At 51.2% G+C, this 24,039-nt stretch overlaps 2 protein-coding genes across 2 annotated transcripts; one reads left to right on the forward strand and one right to left on the reverse strand.

Moving 5' to 3' along the window:
* Positions 1–360: 360 nt before the first annotated feature.
* LOC104262711 (solute carrier family 22 member 13) lies at positions 361–6,458 on the forward strand. The gene is made up of 10 exons (XM_059818982.1): positions 361–732; positions 1,813–1,916; positions 2,269–2,423; positions 2,985–3,153; positions 3,526–3,646; positions 4,259–4,353; positions 4,672–4,886; positions 5,372–5,480; positions 5,636–5,846; positions 6,363–6,458. Exons 1-10 carry the CDS (start codon positions 361–363, stop codon positions 6,456–6,458), a joined length of 1,647 nt encoding a protein of 548 aa, XP_059674965.1.
* Positions 6,459–10,422: 3,964 nt separating this feature from the next.
* On the reverse strand, positions 10,423–16,773 carry LOC104258459 (solute carrier family 22 member 13-like). Its single transcript, XM_059818778.1, has 10 exons — positions 16,396–16,773; positions 15,079–15,182; positions 14,142–14,296; positions 13,856–14,024; positions 13,363–13,483; positions 12,656–12,750; positions 11,931–12,145; positions 11,012–11,120; positions 10,647–10,856; positions 10,423–10,519 (listed from the first exon to the last, which is right to left on the reverse strand). Exons 1-10 carry the CDS (start codon positions 16,765–16,767, stop codon positions 10,423–10,425), a joined length of 1,647 nt encoding a protein of 548 aa, XP_059674761.1. The 5' UTR covers positions 16,768–16,773.
* Between the last annotated feature and the right edge of the window lie 7,266 nt (positions 16,774–24,039).

Raw genomic sequence — 24,039 nt, forward strand, 5'->3', positions numbered from 1 at the left:
ACCACTACCACTGGGGACCGTCTCAGCTATTCAGCAAATGCAGCTCCTGCAGTTGCTTTGGAGAAGAGTCTTTTTTCCCTGTCAATGCCACCTGGCCCTGGCAGAGGGGGTGAACAGGGTTGCCTGAAACAGGGGTCCTTCTGCTCCAGCCAGCACCGTATGTTTGTGAGTGGCACAGAGACGATTAATATATTACACGGTGTACTTAATGCCTGATGTTTTACCTGTCCTAAGTCTATCCTGACTGTACATATTTGTGGCGGCTGCCTATGACTGCAGAGCTTATCTTAGGTTTAAACATTAATTCCATCCCTCTGGAAAGACGGTCCCAGCACTGTCCTGTTTCAGAGGCAGCTGCCAATGTCAGGTGTCGGGGAAATTTTGAAAGCGGTTGGTGATTTTGGGCCATTTCAGAAATGGCTGGTGCTGCTCACCTTGTTTCCCTGCCTCAGTGTGACTTTCCACCAGTTTTGCCAACTGTTTATGGTTCCAGATGTGCCACATCACTGTGAGACCAGCTGGATCCGTGCCATCGGCCCCAACCTGACAGAGGAAGAGCAGCTGAACCTCACCCTGCCCCGGGACGCGGACGGGGCGTACGAGCAGTGCTCCATGTACTCGCCGGTGGACTGGGACCTCGGCTCCATCGTGGCGTACGGCCTGAACGTGACGGAGAAGTGCAGCAGCGGCTGGGTGTACCCCTCAGCACAACCACCGTCCCTGCTGACCGAGGTCTGTAACCGCCTTTTGACGCTCCAGGGACGTGCAAGGGGTGGGACGCCCAAACGGCTGCCTTGTTCTGCAGTTCAGTTGATGCTGGTGCCAGCCAGGGTACAACTGGGCTGGGTTGATATTTACATCAGGTGTACTTTGGGGACCTTGGCTCCACCAGCCAGCCCCCAGCTGTGGTCCTGGAGAGGTTGCAGGCAAGCAGGCTGCAATATAGATGTCAGTGGGGCCACAAGTAGAGCCAGTGGTGGCATTAATCATTCCTGGTGGGACCTTTCGAGTCTCCCTGCCCCAGCTGCCCCTCTGCAGACTGAGGGTAACCTTCCAACTTGTCCCTGTGTACAGCTTTGTGCTTCAGACACCCCGGCCAGGGGGAGGAGACAGGGCTCAGCGCTTGGTTTCTCCTCCCGTGCATGGTGGGGAACTTGTCAGGGCGAGCGGCTGTGGGGTTTCTGCCTCGGGGTCTCAGCGTGGAGACTCCAGCTCAGGGTTGCAAACAGCCTGAGTTCCTCACCGCTCCTCGATCTGTGTGGGGGTACCAGGTTTGATGAGGAGAGGAGAGCTTGCAAAGCCACGCATCTGACAGTCACCAGGAGCTTCAGCAACACCAACAATGCTCCAGTGAGCAACGCTAAACTTCTTTCAGTGTTTCTGACCTCACTGTATTTCCTATACATGCACTTTCCCATGTGAGTCTTTCTATACATGCCCTCTGGATGCTGGCAGTTGCAGAACATCTCTTTAACAGAAACTGCTTGGCCTGGGAATCAGCGTTGCACTTACCCTTTTTCCTTTGAGAGGGAAGGCAGTCTAGGAGAAGCAAGGTGCTGGAACTTCTGTCCCAAGTCCCACTTCAAGCAAAACCTCCCAACCAGGAGGATCCCCTGGGGGTACCCGGGCTGGAGAGAGTCCAGCAGGTCCCAGTGCTTGGGAGAGGGGCACCACTGAGTACCCCACAGGCTTGTCCCACCACTGATTTGTGTGCTATGTGCACACCATGGAGATTTGCATCCTTGGAGGTGGGATCAGCAAGCATCTGGAACCTGCCGAGAACAAAAGCATCTGTGTTTCCTTTCCTTCCAGTTTGACCTGGTATGTGACAGGAAGGACCTGAATGACATCTCCCAGTCCATCTACATGGTGGGGCTGTTCTTAGGATCCATGATCTTTGGGCCACTAAGTGACAGGTGAGGAGACACAACCACCCATCCAGGGTCTGTGCAAAGCCGGCAGTGCGCAGAGCGGCACGCTGCTCCCAGCCTGGTTGGTCACTGCACCCTGTGCCTTTTGTCACTGCTCCTCACTAACAGCGACCCTGACCAAAGTCCTCAGGTCCCGGTGAGGACACGGCCGCACAGGGGGTGGAAGGGAGAAGGGCAGAGCATGTGCACAGGGTGCTTCACATGTCAACCGGGAGTCCAGTCTGAGCCTTGTCCCCCTCAAGAGAAGACGATACAATCACTGTGTAACCCTCTGGGCTCTTCCCCATCCCATGGGGTCTCTCCAAATACCAACTGTGTCTTCCCTCTTCCTCCTCAGGATCGGCCGCCGGCCAGTCATTCTGATTTCCGTCTTCGTCCAGGGCTTGTTTGGTGTAGCAATCGCCTTTGTGCCCCATTTCTATGTGTACATGACCTTCAGATGTGTTGTGGGGGCCTCGGTGTCAGGGATCACCATGACAATACTGGCCTTGGGTGAGTAGGATGCCCATGCCCTGAGGTGGACAGATGTGGCCTCTCAAGATGCAATAGAAAAGGTCTGTAAAGAAATAAAATACATCATGTATGATTTGAAAAACACTGCAGTGAGGATAGGTCTTGCTCTGCACTGTCCTTTGGCACTTTGGCATCTCCCCAACCCTGAGTGAGAGCCATGGGGAACACCTCTCCCATGCCAGTGCTCAGAGGAGGGCGGGGGGACAGCCTCCCAGCTCAGGAGGTCAGTGTGGGGAGAGAGCCTGGTGGCTCTGGGACATGATCGATTTGGGCCCCAGCTCTGCCCCGGTGAGGGGCTCTGTGGATGCTGAGAGCAAAGAGGTGACATACCTGAGCTTCATGTCCTCTTGCAGAGGACCAGGACACCCTGACAGTAAGGACGGGTGATGCATTTCATGAAACAGAGATGACTTGCATGTGTGACTGATGCCAGAACTCTGACTGCTGGTCTCCTCTCCTCACCTCCAGGAGAGGGAAACACCCTGTTTGCATCAGGGGAAGTAATTTGCATGGATGAGTCTGAAGTTTTGTTCTTTTCAGCTACAGAATGGGTTGGTGTCTCCTCCCGGCCAAAGGCAGTGCTTATTTCTCACTGCTGTTTTGCCATCGGGCAGATGCTTTTGGCTGGCTTGAGTTACGGTATTCGCAACTGGAGGCTGCTGGAGATTGCAGGATCTGCTCCTATATTTGCCTTTTTCTTCTACATCCGGTAAGTGGGATGCGGGCACAGCTCCTTGCAGACACAACAGCAGCAAGTGTGAGGGGTGGCGGTGAGGAGGCAGCAGCTCAGGAGCAGGCTGGGTCTTTCCTGTTATAGTGCAGATGGTGGAGGGGCATCTGCAGAGCTCAGCACATCTTCCTGGGGCACTGGACCTCTGAAAGCAGCAGCTGCTCTGCTTCAGGTCTTCAAATGTGGCCTTTGGGACTTAAATGCAGGCCTGGAAAAGCTGACCTGAGGAGGTGTTTAGACCCATCCATCACATGTAATGCCCATTGCTTGCTGGACGTGGTTGCAGGGAGATGGGCTGCGAGGAAACTCAGCAGGTCACAGCAGCATCTCCTGACCTCACCTCCTTGGCAGGGTGCTACCAGAATCGGCTCGGTGGCTGGTGACTAAAGGCAGACTAGAAGAAGCTAAGAAGGTCCTTCAGAAGGCAGCGTCCATCAACAAGCGCACCATCCCACCAGGACTCCTTCAGCAGGTACCTGTGATGGCATGGGGAACTGCTCGTTGTCTTCAGAGACTTTCCTCTGCGCTTGGCTTTGTAGCAGCCATTGGAGCTGAGGTCATCCGATAAACAGCTTTCCATGCCCACTGGGGGTGATTTGGGAGTGGCCTGGGGGTGACTGCAGCTTCAGCTGCGTTGTACAGAGGCAAGGTCAGGGAAGAGGCACAGCTTCTGCTGAGGCTCGGTCTTGGGCTTCCTGGAGACTACCTTGGGATATGGAAAGGACCCAAATGCTTCCGTGGCTTTCTTTCAGTGAGGAATGCCGGAGTGTTGAGGATGAGCAGGAGGTCTCTGTTTAGTCTGTGGTTTTCCATGTACAAATGCCCAAAGGACATGCCCACCCCAAAGTCCCTACACTGGGGAAACATTCTTCCCCAGGAACCTCTCAGTCACCAAACTACTGCCTTGTTGGGGACCGAGGGCACAGGCGCAGGAGCCCAGCCCCGCTGGGCTGCCTTCCCTCCCAGAGCAGGCTGGGGTCACAAGCCTGTCCCACTGAGGCTTTCCTTTGACTGCGGATGGAAAAGGAGCTAGCCATGGGTTTCCTTTGCCTGCTTTGACTCTTTGGCTTTCTGCATTTTGAAGTTGAAGCCTGAGACACAGACCAACTCTGGAAGTACTCTGGATCTCTTTCGGAAGAAGCACCTCCGGAAGGTGACTTTAATCATGTCATGCACCTGGTAAGACATTCTCTGGTCTTCTCTTTCTGAACTTCTAGGTGAAGAAAAGAAGGGACTGACCATTAGTCATAACTGTAAATTCACCTTGCTGTTTTTGAGTGTTATTGGTGGATATTTCTGTTTCTAACTATTCAAGATGCTGTGTGTTTTTTTGGGAAAGGTTAGAGCTGTTCCAGCTTTGGTAGTCTAGTGGTATTGGTCTGGTTTTATGTCCCCTTGGAAATGCTGTGGCTTGGTCAAAATGTTGTCATTGGAGATAAATATTGTATTTGCTGATGGCCAATAGATATGCTCAGTGCCACCCTGCCCGGCTTTCAGGTTTGTGAACAGCCTTGTCTACTATGGGTTGAGTCTGAACGTGACAAATTTTGGTCTGGACATCTACCTGACACAGCTTGCGTTTGGAGCAGTGGAAATCCCAGCCCGTGTTGGTTGTATCTTCATGCTGCAGTGGTTCGGGAGGAAGAAAACGCAGGCTGTTCTCCTTCTGCTGAGTGGCCTGGTGTGTCTGATCATCACTGGCATCCCTGAAGGTGAACAACCTCTTCCCATCCTGAGTAGACAAACTCTGGGACAGGGAGGCACAGAGCCCCAGCCCTTCCCTTGCTGGTGCAGGTGCTGTCCTCCCAACCAGGCTGCCTCACATCTCTCAGGGCTTGAGCTGACCCTGGTGCCATGGCCACTAGGGACTTGGCCAACTCCCCAAGGCCCATTCTGATCAGCAAACTTTTGCCTGCTAATTGCAATAGGAGAGGGTAGAGCTGAGCCTGGTAGGCCACCTATTAGCAGAGTAGTCCTCTAGGAAAATTAATATGTGGGGAGGTGAGGTGATGAATGCAAAGTGCGCCGAACATGGCCCCCAGGCCAGAGCTGCTCCTTGGTCCACGTTCAGGCACTGTTCAGAGGTGACGGCTCCCTGCAGGCAACACAGTTCTTGCTGTGCATCCCCAGCCTCCATGCCTGAGCGGTACTGGGCCCTCCCTCGTCCCACAGCAGTGGTCTCTCCTCCTCCCCTCAGACCAGCCTGTGGCGACCACCGTCCTGGCCATCATTGGCAAGTTTACTGCATCGGCCTCCTTCTCCACCTCCTACGTCTACTCCGCAGAGCTCTTCCCCACGGTCGTCAGGTGAGGTCTCCCCACGCAACGGGGCCTCCCTCTGCCATGGCTGGTGGCAGAGGTGGGACAAGAGCCCCGTTGTCCCCATGGCTACACTCAGTCCCATGGCAGCCCAAGGGGGTCCAAGCCCTGCCCACACCTCCCACCGCCCCTCGCTCCCCCAGGCAGACCGGCGTGGGGCTGTGCTCGATGTCAGCGCGGGTGGCGGGGATCATGGCCCCGCTGATCCGCCTCCTGGGCCAGTACCACCGGGCCATCCCCATGGCCATCTTCGGGAGTGCCCCTGTGGTGGGGGGACTGCTCTGCGTCCTGCTGCCCGAGACCCGCGGCACCGACCTGGCGGACGACACGGGGGGCAGCCACCCCCCGGCTGAGGTGGGTGCCTGGCGGTGCCCGTGCTGCCTGTGGGGCAGGGACATGGGGTGCCAGTGCTGTGGGAGGCCATTGGCATTGCATGGGCTGGGGTTGGGGGTTTCTTTGAGGGCTTACAGTGCTGGGAGGGCAGGGAGCAGGGCTGCCCCACTGCAGAGGGAGGGGAGGAGGCCCCATAACCCTGCCCATGGTGGTCATCTCTTCGTTCCTGTCCTTGGAATGGAAGGATGCCAGGAGCGGCCAGCGCTTCGCTTGGCTCCCCGCCTGTCCTTCCACCAGGGAAGGGCTGGTGCCTGTCCTATGGGTTTCAGCCTTGCATAGCTCCCAGCACCCCATCGCCCATGGGACAGGGTAGAATTGCACCCCCACACTTTTGCTGGGAGAAGGGTGTCCGTGGGGGCCCAGAGAGCAAGTGGTGAATAGAAAGCCAGGTTGCTAAAGGCTGCATGTCTCAGAGAAGGCTGCCATCAGCTTGTGACGGGACTTTCTTTGCTTTTAAACTCTCTTCCCTTTCATTAGGTCTGTGAAAATGCCAACAGCAGCTCTGAAAATGGACACATGAAAGGAAAAGTTGGTGGCCAAGACAATGAAGACACAAAGACCACTCGCTTCTAGCTGGGCCTCCAAACGGCTGTAGCTAAAGGCAACCTAGTGCTGTGCTGGCACTGAGGACAGGCTGGGTCTCCATTTGCAGGATGCCACCACCTCTCAAGCAGTCACTGCCAATTTTTGTTTTTCCTTTTCTTTTTTGCCTTCCTATATCTCCCTCTATAGCTTGTCCTCAGGCACTGCACGCTGTCTCTGGTGTTCAACAGTGCTCTCGCTGGAGAAAATCTGATGCTTTCATTTAAGCATGAAAGAAAGAAATCAGAAACCAGGATGGAGGCAACATTTTCTCTTCCTTTTTCCTGTTCTGTCTCCAGGAATGTGAGACTGTATACTTTGTCCAAGTGAGACACCTGCTAGAGAATTGAATAGACTTGTAACAGAGTACTGTGCTCACTAAAGAGAAAGCCAGAGCAGATGCAGCACTGAAAACAATCTCACACTTGCAAGAAGGAGCGATTTCTCTTGACTGTCTAGCATGATCTTCTCACCCTTTCTTAAAAACACTCCTTTAAATTTTTTTTTAAAATTTGAGACACTCAGCTGAGAAAAAAAAAGATGTGATGGAAGGAACAGCAAGCAGTGAGCAAGGATGTCTAACAGGCAGCAGAATTTTTGCCTTAGCGCTGGTGGCTTTGAATTAAAGCATGTCATGAAGCTTTGTGCACAGAAAATTGTGCTGTCGGGCTGTGGTGTAGGACCACATTGATTTGTCTGTTCCAGGAAACTGAGAGACATTGGGGCACTTAGTCTCTTAGAAGAAAGTGCAAATCTGTCTGGGAACTATCAGGTCTATTCTACTCTGTTCTAGTCTATTCCTTCTTGCTGTATCCATTTCTGCCTTTAAATGGTTTAGGACCACTTTTGTCTTATACTGTGAAGAAAAAACATGTGTTTTTCCTGTGCTTCTCCTCCTCTTATCTCCTGTCTCTCATGACTTTCTTTTACCACTGGCTTGGTACAGACGAAGCCCAGAAGTTATACAGAGTTGGTGTTCCAGCTTTGCCTGTATACAGCTCAAAGGCTATTTTCTGGTAGTGTCAAAAAGCTTTTAAAGCAGACTTTCTTTCTTCTCCCTGTTGTCATGCCTGCGTGTTTTCCATGGATCAAAGTACCCCATGGATATGCAGTTTGATGAAGACAGAGTTTTGGATAAAATCAGTGACATGCAACAATGCCCCACCGGGAGGGGCTGCCTGTGGAGCATCTTCTCTCTGGCACCGCTTTTCAAAGGTTTTGCTGTGTGCTCCTTTTCAGTGGCCCTGAGTATAGAGGATCTTCGTCCTTTGCCTGAGGGCACTATTTCCTTGGAAAAGGTTGGGGGCTGTCTCCTTTGGGCTTTTATGGAAAATAAGGTGTTGAGGGTAAAGACTGAGGGAAGAAGAGCTTGGAGCAAAATGCACAGCTATTGAGTGAACCACGGCTCCTTTTGGGAATTCTGCTGTGAGACTCTCTGTTTTAGCTCACTTCATAAATAAAGGTGTCCAAGCACATCTGATGTACTTCTGCTTCCATCTCATTCATGCCTCCAGTAGGCTGAAGATCCATTTCATCTGCTCTTCTCTAGACCACTGCACCTGGTTAGTTTGAAGACCAGTGAATGGTGCATTTTTGGCTGAAGAGCACCTGATTAGTTTGACTCGTGATGCTTTGCCCAGCTCAGCAGAAATGGGAGGATGTCCAATGGTTTTGCTGTGCCTTAATGTCACTGCTACCTGGTCCACACGTGGTCTTGCACTGTAATAAATAGAGCTCACAGTACGGAGTTGAGCTAGGTGTGGTATGCAAACACAGGTTTGCATGCATACAATGGGATGTTTTGGGCTCTCATCATGATGAGGCTATGGGCAAAGAGTAAAAAGTGCCTTAGGTGACCTGAAGGGATAACTAGGGGAAAGAGGGTGACTCCATAGCCAAGGGGAGGGAGCCAAAAGGCTGAAAAGTAGGTGAGGACAAAATAGCATAGCAAGGTTTATCTGGGAAGACCAGATGCAAGACCTTAATAGAGTGGCTTACCAAGCCATGACTGGAGGGCCAGTTGTGGGAAGGTGCTGAAGGTGGCAGAGGTGAGCAAATGCCAGGGACACTGTGAAGAGTTTGCTAAGGCATATTAATGTCCAAGCCTTCTTCAGGCCCTCCTATATCAGACATGGGAGCGAGGCCCTGCTCCTGTGCTTACACCCACACTTATGCCTGTCTGTGTTCAGGTCAGAACCTCTCGACCTCCATTTCCCCTTTGGAGGAGACCCAGGTTCATGTATTGGAACTTCTCCACTGCTGAGGAAGCTGGTCAGGCAGGGCCAGAGATATCTAAGGTGTGGAGGGGCAGCAGAGCCTGGCCTGGCCCTGTTCCCCAAGGTGAGGTGAGGAGCCATGGGGCAAAGCAGCTCCTGTTGCCAGAGGAGCCCCACAGGCACCACTGAGACAATCAGCGCATCCTCTATGTCAGTGACAATAACAAACTATGCTGCAACCCTGACTGTGGGGCAGAGGTGTCAGGATCCTAGACCTTGCCCTTTGACTAGAGGACGTTGTCCTCTCCTTCTTCCCAACCCAATGCTGGGAAGGCCCCAGGTCCATGACCAGAGCAAAGCTTGCAGAAAGGGACCCAGTGGGGAATGGCTGAGGAGGTGAGGAGAAGCAGTGTTAATGCTGCTCTCATGACTCTGTGCAATGAGTCAGTGCCAAAGCCCAGATCCTGCAAATGTCCTGCTCTATCTCCAGCCATGGCCAGGTCCCATGTGACACTGCGGAGATTTTGTGCACCAAAGCACAAAATGAATATCACCTCCAGGCATGTCTTGCTTGGACTAGGGACATCCCAGCCTTCAAAACACCACTTACTACAGCACAAAGCAATTGGAAACAAAACGATGCTACAAACCTGAGTGACCACCCTTCTTCTTCGACCAAGAGTAGTGCTGTGGTTTGGGGAGATAGCTTCATGAAAGGGCACAAAATATATTCTCTGCTTGCAAACAATTAGCACAGGAGAGGAGGCCACCATTCTCTTTCTTTTGCGTGACACTAGATGACACTAAAATGTTGTGGCTGAGCTGGCAGGAGCCAACCAAGGTCACTGTTAAAGGCTGACCATGACTGGGGAAAGCTGTCCAGATGCCCACTCAGTTTAACTGACATTGAACGGCAGTGTACACCACACAATTCAGGAAGTTTCCACAGCTGCTCATAGAGAACAATGTATAAATACAGATTGTTCATCTGAAGACTTGGAAAAAAAAAAGTCCTAATTGAACCCAGTCATTCTGCTTTAACACTCTGTTTCTGCATTGTTTGTGGCTGATGGAAACCAAACACGTTTCCATCTGCGTGTTAAATTACAGGCTTACAATTTCTGTGTAGAAAACACTCCAGAGCCAATAGCAGTTACAAAGGCCAACTGTGAAACAGTAGGAAGAAAAAAAAAGAATCAACACCATTTATTATTCACATATTGCATTACAAGTGTCTCTTATCAAACTCGGAGTATAATTTATATTATTCACGTAGAAACTCAAATTCAACACCACATAGAAATAAAAGCTAAATACGTGTGTGACAGGGTTTCAGTGACATCCTGATCAAACGTGGAGGCTTGGACCGACGAGAAGGCTGACGACCCAAGCGATTAGTGCAGGAGGGACACAGCCCGGCGCTCGCTTGCCCAGTACTACCACTCTACTGGCGATTCTTTATTGCTGTAAAACACGACAGGGATGGTTCCACGGGTACCAGTTTGCAAAGGACTGGGAAATACGTCGGGAGGACTCGCGCAGCCAGGCGTAACAGACTGGGGTTCAGGAACAGTTCGAAGTGCATCTTTTCCAAACACAGAGTGACACAGATCTCCTCTCCCTCTGACCACGAATATTTTGTTGATCATCTGAAAGACCAGTTTCCAGACAGCAATGCCTTGTTGGTCTGCTTCAAGAAAGATTGGCTCAGACTAGACCTTTTGTATGTGCCTGTCCATTCATAACTTGCTCTCTGAGTGTCTGTAGACAACCTTCTCCAAGTCTACTCCATCCTCTGTGGTCTCTCTCTTGGACAAAATTTCTGATCTCCTGCTGCTGAAGACAAGAAGGAAAGAGGAAGAGATGATACCGTTTCCATCCTGGTTTCTGACACATTTCTCTTTGCCTTAAATGTGCACCTTTGGATTCTTTTTGCCTTAAATTCAGAGCTCCGGGTACCCACCTCAGCTGGGGGGCGGCTGCCCCTGTGTCGTCCGCCAGGTCGGTGCCGCGGGTCTCGGGCAGCAGGACGCAGAGCAGTCCCCCCACCACAGGGGCACTCCCGAAGATGGCCATGGGGATGGCCCGGTGGTACTGGCCCAGGAGGCGGATCAGCGGGGCCATGATCCCCGCCACCCGCGCTGACATCGAGCACAGCCCCACGCCGGTCTGCCTGGGGGAGCGAGGGGCGGCGGGAGGTGTGGGCAGGGCTTGGCCCCCCTTGGGCTGCCATGGGACTGAGTGTAGCCATGGGGACAGCGGGGCTCTTGTCCCACCTCTGCCACCAGCCATGGCAGAGGGAAGCCCCGTTGTGTGGGGAGACCTCACCTGACGACCGTGGGGAAGAGCTCTGCGGAGTAGACGTAGGAGGTGGAGAAGGAGGCCGTGGCTGTAAACTTGCCAATGATGGCCAGGACGGTGGTTGCCACAGGCTGGTCTGAGGGGAAGAGGAGAGACCACTGCTGTGTTCTCTGTGGAGAAGGTTCAGTTGGGACCAAAGGTCTCTGCAGTGGGATTTCTTGGGACAGCCCTTTCTAATGGACTTACCAAGCAAATCTACCACCTAATCCATTGGATATCATTCCTAGCGCACCCTTTCCTGGAATATACCCTCTGGACAACTGGCAAAGAGAACTCAGATTTCTCCTGAGGCCTTGGGCATTTCCTAAATCTGCAGCTGGAGTGAGCCACTGAGCCACTGCAGGTCTCCGGGCAGTGCTCGATTGGAAATATCACATCCATGAGCTTGAAAGCATCGTGCATCCCCCGTTTTTCCTTCAGCATTACTCACAGCACTAACACAGCAGCAGGGGCGAGGGTATGGACTGTGGCAATGTGTAGGCAGAAACAGATAAGGGGGGGCATTTGCTCTCTTCTGTCTGAAGAAGGGGGACAGGGTGGGTTTTAAAACGCGTCTTCTGCTACACCTCTCTGAGAGGAGGTGGTGGTGTATAGTAGGTGGAGGCGATGGCGTCTAGTGGGTGGTGGTGTGTAATGGACACTGCCTGCCAAGGGCCAGGAGCTGTGGAAGGACCAGGCACAGCTCCGAAGGAGAAGAAAGTCATGCAGAGAGGAAGCCAGCGCCTTGGGAGCGCAGCCCTTCGGGCTGTGGCACTCGAAGCAGCTCAGCCCCTGGGAGCGAGTGTGGGTCTGCGGCCAGCCGGGCTGGGAGGATGGGTCTGAACCAGGATGGAGCTGGCTGGGGCTCTGCCCGGCTGTGCTCTTGGCTTGGGAAGAGGTTGTTCACCTTCAGGGATGCCAGTGATGACGAGACACATCAGGCCAGACAGCAGCAGGAGAACGGCCTGGGTTTTCCTCCTCCCAAACCACTGCAGCAGGAAAATGCAGCAAAATCGAGCTGGTAACTCCACCGCCCCAAAGGCAAGCTGCGTCAAGTAGATATCCAGACCAAAACTTGTCACGCTAAGGCTCAGCCCATAGTAGACAAGGCTGTCTGCAAACCTGAAATTCAAGTAAAGTGGAACAGAACATGTAAACAGATGGGTTTTCCAGGGGTTTATCCTCAAAAATTAGGGTGGTTAGACCACACAAAACTTATTTAAACTCCCAGCAATCTCTGTTTTGCTTCTAGTCACCACCTGTGACAAATCTGTGGGACATAGTTACACGAGATAAAGCACTATGGATCCCCATACGGTCAGCAACTTTTAGACCGCACCCAGAACTTCTAGGGGGACACAAAACTACCCCGAGGCCCAGGGATTGCCTAAAGGTGGAATTACTCCAGCCTTTCTCACAAAAGCCACAGAATCTTGAATAATCAGCTTCACCCCATGCACAGACATGGTAGGTCTGGTCCAGTATGGGGAGACAGAAAGATAGCAGATGAACTCATAGACATAAACATGACCCCAAAAATCACATTAAGTGAATTTACAGTTCTTGTCAACCCTCAATCCCTTCTTTTCTTCACCTAGAAGTTCAGAAAGAGAAGACCAGAGAATGTCTTACCAGGTGCATGACATGATTAAAGTCACCTTCCGGAGGTGCTTCTTCCGAAAGAGATCCAGAGTACTTCCAGACTTGGTCTGTGTCTCAGGCTTCAACTTCAAAATGCAGAAAGCCAAAGAGTCAAAGCAGGCAAAGGAAACCCATGGCTAGCTCCTTTTCCATCCGCAGTCAAAGGAAAGCCTCAGCGGGACAGGCTTGTGACCCCAACCTGCTCTGGGAGGGAAGGCAGCCCAGCGGGGCTGGGCTCCTGCGCCTGTGCCCTCGGTCCCCAACAAGGCAGTAGTTTGGTGACTGAGAGGTTCCTGGGGAAGAATGTTTCCCCAGTGTAGGGACTTTGGGGTGGGCATGTCCTTTGGGCATTTGTACATGGAAAACCACAGACTAAACAGAGACCTCCTGCTCATCCTCAACGCTCCGGCATTCCTCGCTGAAAGAAAGCCACGGAAGCATTTGGGTCCTTTCCATATCCCAAGGTAGTCTCCAGGAAGCCCGAGACCGAGCCTCAGCAGAAGCTGTGCCTCTTCCCTGACCTTGCCTCTGTACAACGCAGCTGAAGCTGCAGTCACCCCCAGGCCACTCCCAAATCACCCCCAGCGGGCATGGAAAGCTGTTTATCGGATGACCTCAGCTCCAATGGCTGCTACAAAGCCAAGCGCAGAGGAAAGTCTCTGAAGACAACGAGCAGTTCCCCATGCCATCACAGGTACCTGCTGAAGGAGTCCTGGTGGGATGGTGCGTTTGTTGATGGACGCTGCCTTCTGAAGGACCTTCTTAGCTTCTTCTAGTCTGCCTTTAGTCACCAGCCACCGAGCCGATTCTGGTAGCACCCTGCCAAGGAGGTGAGATCAGGAGATGCTGCTGTGACCTGCTGAGTTTCCTCGCAGCCCATCTCCCTGCAACCACGTCCAGCAAGCAATGGGCATTACATGTGATGGATGGGTCTAAATACCTCCTCAGGTCAGCTTTTCCAGGCCTGCATTTAAGTCCCAAAGGCCACATTTGAAGACCTGAAGCAGAGCAGCTGCTGCTTTCAGAGGTCCAGTGCCCCAGGAAGATGTGCTGAGCTCTGCAGATGCCCCTCCACCATCTGCACTATAACAGGAAAGACGCAGCCTGCTCCTGAGCTGCTGCCTCCTCACCGCCACCCCTCACACTTGCTGCTGTCGTGTCTGCAAGGAGCTGTGCCCACATCCCACTTACCAGATGTAGAAGAAAAGGGCAAACATTGGAGCAGATCCTGCAATCTCCAGCAGCCTCCAGTTGCGAATACCGTAACTCAAACCAGCCAAAAGCATCTGCCCGATGGCGACAAAGCAGTGAGAAATAAGCACTGCCTTTGGCCGGGAGGAGACACCAACCCATTCTGTAGCTGAGAAGAAGAATGAAGGTTCAGGCTCACCCTTTTCAAAACATGCAGGACTATCTTTTGTTATCACATCTTGTGAGGCCACATCTGTCTGCCTCAGGGCAAGGGCATCCTACTCACCCAAGGCCAAGACAGTAATCAGAATTCCTGACACCGAGGCCCCCACGATACATCTGAAGGCCATGTACACATAGAAATGGGGCACAAAGGCAATTGCTACACCAAACAAGCACTGGAGGAGGATGGAGATCAGAAAGATTGGTCGACGGCCTATCCTGAGGAGGAAGAGGGAGGACACAGTTGGTATTTGGAGAGACCCCATGGGATGGGGAAGAGCCCAGGTGGAATACAAAGTGATTTGAGAACCATTCACACCAGAGGAGATTTGATACCCATGTGAACAAAGCTTGTTTCTACACCCCAGGAAGTAACCGGCAGGAAAAACAACATCTCCACTTTTGACCCGTCATGGTGCTAGCAAAGCAAAAGGAGATGCTGTTAAAGGAACCAGCCCTTGAAGGGCCCCAATGTCCCCTCTCTTGAGAGTGATGAGGATCAGACTGAAATGGACTGTAGTGCTGGTTCCTCTGTGAGGTACCCTGTACACGTACTGTGCCCTTCTCCCTTCCATGACCCCTGTGTGGCCCTGTCCTCTAGGGAGCTGAGGGCTCTGGTTCAGGTCACCATGAACTGAGCAGAGCCACAGGAAGGAGGGACACATGGTCTGGTTAACACAGCTGAAGGTGGGTCCAACTCTGTGCCCAAACGTAGGTTTCTGGGATTCCTGGAGACACCCTTGGGTAGCTGAGACACCAGTTGGGGCTAGACCTGTGATTCCTGAAGGGCCCCCCCATAAAGCTGTATCTGCTTCCCTCTCTTTTCAACCCTCAGACATCTACAGATATGTCAGGTGGCCCCAGATGCCCTTGCTCAGACAAGGGGATTGAGTCCTGTGCAGGGAGTATTTCATGCTCAATGCATGGACATCCTGAACCCTCAGCTGGGTTCTCCCTGGGTGGTGGGCAGTAACTTTGGGAAGGTGTCTGTGTTTCCTCACCTGTCACTTAGTGGCCCAAAGATCATGGCTCCTAGGAGAAGCCCCACCATGTAGATGGACTGGGAGATGTCATTCAGGTCCTTCCTGTCACACACCAGGTCAAACTGGAGGAAGGAAACACAGATGCTTTTGCTCTCAACAGACCCCGCCTGCTTTCAGAGGGTGGGCAGCCCTTCTGGTTCATGGTGGGCCCTGGAGTTGGGTGCCCGACCTCTTTCTCCAGCCCCTGGGAGCAGAGAACCCACCCCCAAGGACACGAGCCTCCATGGTGTGCACATAGGACAGAAGTCAGGGGTGGGACAGGTGTGTGAGGTGCTCAGCCTGCCTCTCATCATCGTGCACATCTCCTGAGTGCTGGGACCTGCAGAACTCCCCTCCAGCCCAGGCATCCCCGAGGGAGCCTCCTGGTTGGCAAGCTTTGCTAAAAGTGGGACCTTGGGATAAGAGTCCTAGCAGCTTGCTTCTCTGGCTGCAAAGGCAGGACACGGTGGAAGGAGGAAGAGGGCAGGAGAGCAGTGTTTTCTCTGGTAAAGGAGGACTGGCGTAGGAGTGGGAAGGGATGCAGCAGCTGCTGAGGGTCCTCTAGAGAAGCTGGCTGTGAAATGGACACAGTGCTCCAGGGACCCCAAGGAGCCTTTGCAGATGCCAGAGGCTGGACTCTCTCCTCTGGTTTCAGCCCAGAGGAAGGTACTTGCAAAAAAGTGCTGGAGCTGGGAGTGAGGAAAGGAGGGTGGGAGGGTGGGAAGAAGAGGGGAGAAATGAGGGAAGGTGGGAGAGGAACAGAGGTCCAGAGAGGGAGAAGTTGGAGATGCTGGCAGACAGAGCCTTTGCTCAACTGCATGGCCCATGGGATGTCTTGTTGCGGCCCTGAAGGTGTCTGGAGGTCCCAGAAATATCCATGACAAGCCCTTGGGAGGTAAATGTCTTTCATAGACAAGATTATGCGAGGAGAACCAGGCTGAAGAATAAGGGAATATGTGGCAGGGAGACCCAAAAGGTCCCTTCAGGCAAGGTACATCATGGGTTCAAGGGCCTGGATACTGGCAAGGGGAGGCACGGTTGGCAGAGCATGTGCTGGACTCACACCCCCACCGTCTCTGCCTGTGGCCTCCCTGGGCATCTGCATCATGGTCTTCCTGCAACAACCTCTTAAGGATTACAGCTGCGATCTGTGTGACGGAGCCAAGGTCCCCCAGTGCCTGGTGTAAATCTCAGACTGACTGCACAACAGCTGGCATTGGCTTACCAAACTACAGGATGGGAAATGCCCATCCCTTCCCTTCCACATCCCTGGAGCGTCAAAAGGCGGTTACAGACCTCGGTCAGCAGGGACGGTGGTTGTGCTGAGGGGTACACCCAGCCGCTGCTGCACTTCTCCGTCACGTTCAGGCCGTACGCCACGATGGAGCCGAGGTCCCAGTCCACCGGCGAGTACATGGAGCACTGCTCATACGCCCCGTCCGCGTCCCGGGGCAGGGTGAGGTTCAGCTGCTCTTCCTCTGTCAGGTTGGGGCCGATGGCACGGATCCAGCTGGTGTCACAGTGGTGAGGCACATCCACAACCATGAAGACTTGGCCAATCATGTGGAAAGGATTAAGAAGTAGTGGGAGGGAGAGGAACAGTACCAGCAATTTCTGAAATAGCCCAAACTCCCCCAGAGCACTTATAAAATCTCCAAACTCAGTCATGGTGACTACATCTGTGGTCAGGCTGCACTTGGGCACGTTGCTTAAATAGGCAAATATTAATGTTTAAACTATGTGAGCACTAAACCCCTAATCAGGTGTGATAAAATGAGCACTTGTATCAGCACGTTCGTCCATTACGATGATATACCGCAGTCCTCCAGGGTGTACTTTGTCACCAGCCATTCCCTCCCCGTTCTTGTGGCCGGAACAAAGGTGCCAGAGTATTGCCACTCTTGGGGACAGAGCAGGGACAGCTTGTGTTGTCCCAGTCCGGAGTGTCTCCCCAGGCCTCCTGAAGGCAACTGTACTGCAGCACAAGGTTTTGTCTGAGACATGAAGTTGTGACTCTGCAAATGAGGGCTAAGTTTCCTAAGTGTGGCGAAGCAAAGGGAGTAAATTTGCTGCTCTCATTAACGGCTTAATGGATATATAGTCCATCCTGGAGACTATAGGAAAGAGAAGCAGAAAAGCACTTCTCCTCTGGACCAGGAATTATGGCTGGTAGTCAAGTAGACTTGGTCTTAACAGCTGTGTCCTAAGCTGTCGGCTTTCATTTGCCCCATGTAGAAACCCTGGTTAGTCATAAAACTAGATCTAAACTACAGTGTCTTGGGGAGAATCCTAAAATAGATTTGGCTTAGAGAGTACCCTTAAGAAAAACATAGCACGTTATGCACACAGACATACAGAGCACACAGGATTTGGGGATAAGAAATGACACCAGCTTGGCTTTGCCCGAGGTTTCTGATGTGACTTGAAAAGCAGATTGAACTGATTTCTGCTGCACATCTGAGCTGCTTCCTGGACAGACTCCCTGAGTGGTTTGTATCTTTATTCCTGGAAACTGGAAAGCTGGATGCCCTCAGTATATGAAATTCGGTGTGTAATTTGGTAAAGGTCTTCTGGCTGCTTTCACCAGAGCAATAAGGACAGGTCACTAGACACTGACCTGCTTGCTTCACGTCTAGTCTCAAATTCTTTGTCCTTCACTCTCAACCCAGATAGTATGCCTGAGCCTCCAGCAAAATTACTGAAGGATCACACAAGTCTGCGTTGGTGTTTCATGAGTGGGTATGGAACTGGCATGCTTATGCAAGTGTGAAGGGTAGAAGATAGGCTCTTAAAACATCACCCCCTAAACCTGAGAAGGATAGAGAGGTCATACTGCTTAATGCTATTGGGAGTAAAGCAAGAGCGGAGTAAATGTTACTTAGAGTTGTGTAAATTCGCACCAGCGATGTGCATATATCTTGTGCACGCACCACACAGCCAAACAGATCGCTGGGCTCTAGATCCACATCCTTGGATGAGAGGACTCGCTGTTTGTTATTCAGAGACATGCCTTCAACAGGAGGTTGAGCTAAGCAACCTCCAGAAATTCCTTTTACCCTAAATCCATCTCTGGCCATGTCATGGGATGACTTGGCCAGGGAGATCTGCTGTGACAGAAGCATTTTGACCCTGTTCTGCTGAACAGGGAGTAGGCGCCTTTTCCATCAGTGTGCAACAAACTGAAGTCTTCAAGCTTACCCTGTTGTGTGTGCCTCATGGTCTTCCCTCCGGCTCCTCAGCCACCGGCATCTCCTGTGGCAAAGAGGTCAGATTTGGACTACAAAAACTCCTTGGGGGGAGCCAGACATGACTGCAGTCTCATGCGCTAATGCAGATATGACTTTTTGAGGCTGTTCTTCCTAATATCACCAGACAGGCTCTTCTGAAGCCCTGGGAAAGCTTCAGTCTCTTGTAAACTCTGTAACCCTAAGATGACATTTCTCATAGAAAGACATTGTTCTTATGACTGTCTTCATCATCTGGGGCCGAGTGAGACAATCCTGCAAGGCGGAGATCTCTCAGGGACAAAGGCTGGGTCAGCCCTGCAAACCTCTGTTTCCTAAAGCCCCACTGCTAGAGTTTCTGTGCTTATTTATCTCTGTCCAACAGTTCTGCCCAGGTGGATTACTAACGCTTGCAAAACCTCTTGAAAACGGAAAAAAACCCCTGTGTCAGAGTGCATGAGAAATCAGCAGGTCTCGGGGAAGACCTGGGATGGACAGCTGGAAAGCCCACATCCATGTACAAATGTCAAGGACTAGGGGAAGGGAGAGGGACCATCCGAGAGAGTAGTCCAGAAAGAGAAAACATTGCCTGGGGAGGAAGGCTGGTGTGGGCAGTAGGGCATTGATGCACTTGCCTTCTCTCTTACACAGCTCTGAACATCAGGAGTGACTGTGGTTGGAGACCCATTTGGACACCTATATGTTGGGGCGAATTGTGGCCAGAACAGATTCGTACTCACCAGCTGTGATGTTCCTGCATTTTCTCTCTTCCTCTTAGTGCTGGCAGGGAGAGGTCAGGTTTATGAGTGTCATGTACTAGTGACAACTTGGTCTGGGGTGTCACTCAGAGCGCCTTCGGCACAGGTAACAGGCCACCCCCTTCCCACTGCTACAGTGACAGGTGCTTGATCCCTGCAAGTCTTTAGGTCTCATTTCTCCATCTCTAAACACAGCATGACAAGGTTTCAGTCTGGGCTGTGAGATGGCAGCACCTCTGTCCCAACTCTCTTGCCCCATCCCAAGGTGAGATGACTTAGCATTGAATCACAGAACGGTTTGGGTTGGAAGGGACCTTAAAGATCGTCTAGTTCCAAGTCCCCTTGCTGTGGGCAGGGACACCTTCCACTAGACCAGGTTGCTCAAAGCCCCGTCCAACCTGGCCTTGACTTCAGCATCTAATGAGTCATGTAACTTTCAAGATCACCTCTCTTTTCCCTGATTCATGTTGATTGAACAGTCTCCCTGCACAGAGCACTGACACACGGCTTTGCAGCAGATACAGTCATTAAGCAGCTTTATTCCTCCAGCAGATCTGACAGAGCCAGGGTTATTACAGTGCTGGTGAGGCAGGGATGTTGTTTTTTATTTTAAAAATTTATTATTTTAACATCTTCATCCTTTTTTTTTTACAGATAACTGATTAAAACAGGTGAAGTGATACGCTCCACGATCCTTTTCATAATACATGTGTTCTTGCTTTGACCCTCTGAGGTTTCTGGTGTGCTTGTTTATCATTAATATAATTGTTAACTCCTATAATATTCATGTTATGGCAGCAAAGGGCAGTCAGGGAGGGTCAGAGTGCAACCGCACAGGGAGAGTGGATGTAGCTATGTCCCCACGCCCCAAGACTTCAAGAGATCTGGGTTCCCTTTCCTCCTCTGCCCTTCTGATTGCGTGACCTTGGCAAGGTCATTTCACTTACCTTTGCTTATCATTGTACAATAAGGCTAATGATGGCGACCTCCTATGTGAAGCAATTTTGCAGCCTACTGAAGGAAAAATATAATGAGGAGAGTGAGATATCATTATTATTAAGTGCAGGCAAACCATATGGTGAAAAGGTGTATGATGTTTTGGGTTGGATTAATCTCTGGTTGTCTAAATGTAGCTGTGTATATGTGAAATAGATACCTAAGGTTGCACTGTAGTTAGTGGAGATGGGTTGACACAGTTAATAGGGTCCAGAGAGCTGGTAGCTTTTCGAATGCACTTGTCTGGTTTAGGGTGGGCTGAATCACTCCTCAGACTGTACTCACTAATTCTCCATTGACTCTGATGTGGGCGTTAGCATCTGGTTTACATTGGAACGCTAATATTGCAGACACCTAAACCTAATTCAGAGACAAATCTTCACCCTGCCCCCCCCCGCCCCGATTTGCCTCTGCATTTATGCAACTGCCCATTGCATTTTACTTGTGCACTTGTGGCCAAGGATTTGGTTCCTTCCTGAAAATGGCATTCTCTTCTCATCTGAGTTTCTAGTTCTTGATTAGCTTGTTGCTCGTGGCTGCTTGCTGGTTGGACCTCTTCGGAAGTATGTCTCCCCTCTGCCATGGAGACAGTGGCCATGCAGACATCCTCTGAGGGACCTCTGTAGTAGGCTGTGCAGAAGATCCCGTCTGCAGAAGACCCCTGGGTGCAGAGAACAGGGTGCTGGTTGGTCTCTCCTTGGAGGTTCCTCACAGTGAAGCCAGTTCTTGCAGGGTTCTTTTTTGGGAACTGAGCACTGACACACTATGACCAGGATAGAGATCTTAAATTTAGCTTCTTATGCCATTAATAAATCAGCCTATGCACAACTGAATTTGTCGCGTGCCAAAGGAGTGGGGGATTTCTAAATTGATTTAATGAATCCATTTTTGTCCCATATCAGCTAACTTGTGCTGCAGGGATGGGTACTTTTTTAATCTTCTTTTTTTCAACTATATAAAGAACTCCTGATCTAAAAGCCCATCATCTAACACATTCAGGTCTGCAGAAGAGAGACTTTCGTAATCTTCTTCAACTCCTGATGTTTTTCTGCTCCTGTTGATTTTTTCCAGAGCCTCCTGGCCCATTTTGGTTGAATCAACATTGAAAGGATCCAAGACACCTTGATTAAAGGTTTCAGAAGCATGGCTGGTGAACATGTACATTGGGGTTAAATTGCCTTCCTGCATAGAGAGATGCTTGTTTGTTGAGCCTTCAGCACTGAGACCCAATTCAAAAGTATCTTCTACAGCCTTTGGAGCCTGGCACTGTGGATCCAACTGCTGCAGCACTGCACAGCTCTGAATCTCTTCTGGGTGTCTAATATTAATCTCATCCTGTCCAGCAAGAAACGAGGTGTCCCACAGCACTAGTGGGGCATTTGTTTCTGCTGGGATTTCCTGACATAATTCTGAAGGATTTGGATCAAAGCAAGGTGGAGTTTCTGCCTCTGAATTTTGCAAGTCTGAATTTGGGGTTTTACTTGCTATGCTGGGAAAATCTTGTCCTCCAGAAAAGAACAAGTTATTGCCCTCCAGAAAATCCACGTTGTCTAACTGAAGCTCAGCTTCCTTTAGTAACTTTTCTGAATTTTCTGGTGAAAAAAATATCCCATCCTCTATCACTGTGTCCTGGACATCCAGACTCAATAGGTTCTGAGTTTCTAGTAGATGAGCATCATGATGATTTCCTTCCCTGATGAGATTTTTGCTGTTATCAGCTGCAGGCATAAGCTCTGGAGGAGGATGTAGACGGTTTGTTCCACCTTCCAAGGTTACTGCAGCTTCTTTTTGATTTTCCTGTGCTGGCACTAAAGAGGGCCAACAGCTGTCCCATTGCTGCCGAACCTGACTATTTAAAGCCAGTTGGTCATGAGTGTCAAGATCAGTTCTCTCATGTTTATCATCGCATGAAATGCTTGTTCCAGGAGCTAACAACAGGACATCAGTCTCCTTGCCCTCAGTAGAGTCTGAGAAGCCTCCAGAGCTCTCCTGGATATGGTTGGGGAAGACCTCCATCTTTCCTGGCTGTGCCAGCTGATCGTTATTGGAGGCCTTCTGTTTTGCTTGGCTGGAGGAGCTGAGGAGGCCCAGGGGCTTTTCTGGCCTGTCGTCAATATTTGTTTGTTCTGAGGATCTTGCAGGTTTTTCTTGTTGACTCTGCTTCTTCTCTGAGGAGTAACCAAACAAAGTGACAAGGGCTGACTGGGGCTTAGCGGGTTTGCTATGGGTTGTTGATTCCTTCTTGGGAGTGCTGCCTTTGTCTTCAGAACCAAAAAGTGTAGTGAAGGGATTTTTCCCAAGCCTGAAACCTTTACCTAACATATCTCTGCAGGCTTGACTGCTTCTGGTCTCTTTGCTCTGGACACCAGGCCTTGATGTAGGTACAGTCCTTTCCCCTGGGAGTTTCAGATCCATTTTTTCTTCACCCACTGGATGACCACCAGATTTGTCCAAGGATATACTCAGTTTGGAAGAGTCCAATGTCTTGGTTGGTTGCTCAGCAATGTGACAGACAATTCCACTAAGAACTTCTCTGGGATCCTTTGACTTGGAGTTGTTGACTTCCTCATGTGAGGGCCAAGTGTCACAGGTTCCTTTCAGAGGTGTGTCTGCTGATACTGGAAAATCCTTGCCAGGTGATTTTATATCATGTTTCAAATTATCCTCATGAGGGTTAGTTATCAGTGGGCCGCCTGTGCCCTGAGGTTCTGTTTCTTGTAGACAGGACACACTGTGGTCATCTGTCTTATCTGGCAAACCAGGTGAAGAGACTCTGCTCTTTTCTGCTTTGTTTTCCTGAGATGTATGCTCAGGACCAAGCTTTTCCAGAAACCCTGATGTACTTACTGGTTTCACTTCTTTTGTCTTCTCAAATTCTGCCCCTTTGCTCTCAATTCCAGGCAAATGACTTATGCTGGATGGCTGCATATTTCCCCCCAAAGTTACCGGTGTCTGTTTCCCAGGAAACTCATTGGTGTTTGCTTTTGATTTCTCATTCACCAGCTCAGCGATCTCAGGTGATGCACTCAGCCCTCCTGGCTTCAGGGAGCCAGAGGACACATAAGGGGTCCTTGATACACCAGAGAGGCAATGGGCTTCTTCAGCTTCATTTTCAGGGGGATCAGTAACCTCAGCTCCACATTTTAGCTCTATACTTATCGTGTTCCTGGTTTTGGGCTCTCCTGGCACGCAGATGGGCTGTGGGCTGTTCGTTATCTCTCCAAGATGATGCTTGTCTCCTGTAGTAGCTGGGGTGGTTATGGTCAGTTCAGGCTTGTCATCTGCCATTGCAGACATTATGCCTCCTTCAGTGGGTGTGCTTAGAGACCCACAGACCTTGTTTTCCTTCACTGGGAGCTCTGCAGCAGAGAGGATGCGGGCCCCTGTGCCCCCCAGGTACATCCAGTTAGTGGGTTTAGTGCTTTGACGTGTGACATGGTCGACAGCAAGAGAGCCACGAGGCAGGGATTTCACAGGCTCCAGGACTAGAGGGGAGGAGGCAGAGGCAAGTCCTCTCTTCAACTGGGCTTTGCCCTGCTGGATTGCAGCCACTCGCTGGGACACCTTGCTCCCTTGCTTCCCATTGGGCACATCCCCAACCCCAATCTTTTCACCATCTCTCTGTTCTCCTGTCTTGGGCCAGGAACACACTTGCTCTCTTTCCTTGGTATAGGTGACACCAGGTAAGAAGCTTCCCTTCTCCACTGCTGCCTCCGCTGCTGTTTTTCCCTCCTGACCCCTGAGCATCCTCCTGCCTGCCCTGCTGCCTGCAGCCTGGTAGGTTTGCAGGCTCAGGGAGGGTTTTTTCCAGGAACAAGCTCCCTTTCCAACTTTTCCATCTACAGCCAACAAGGCTGTTTCTGAAGGTGGCCAGCCCATTCTGAGCTTGTTCCCTAAGAGGACAGTCCTGCTGTTCAGCTCTTGTCCGTGCTCAGCCAGCTGCAAGCTGTACCGTGCATTGG

This window comes from Gavia stellata, chromosome 6 (genome assembly GCF_030936135.1).
Source record: "Gavia stellata isolate bGavSte3 chromosome 6, bGavSte3.hap2, whole genome shotgun sequence".
NCBI classification, from domain to species: Eukaryota; Metazoa; Chordata; class Aves; order Gaviiformes; family Gaviidae; genus Gavia; species Gavia stellata.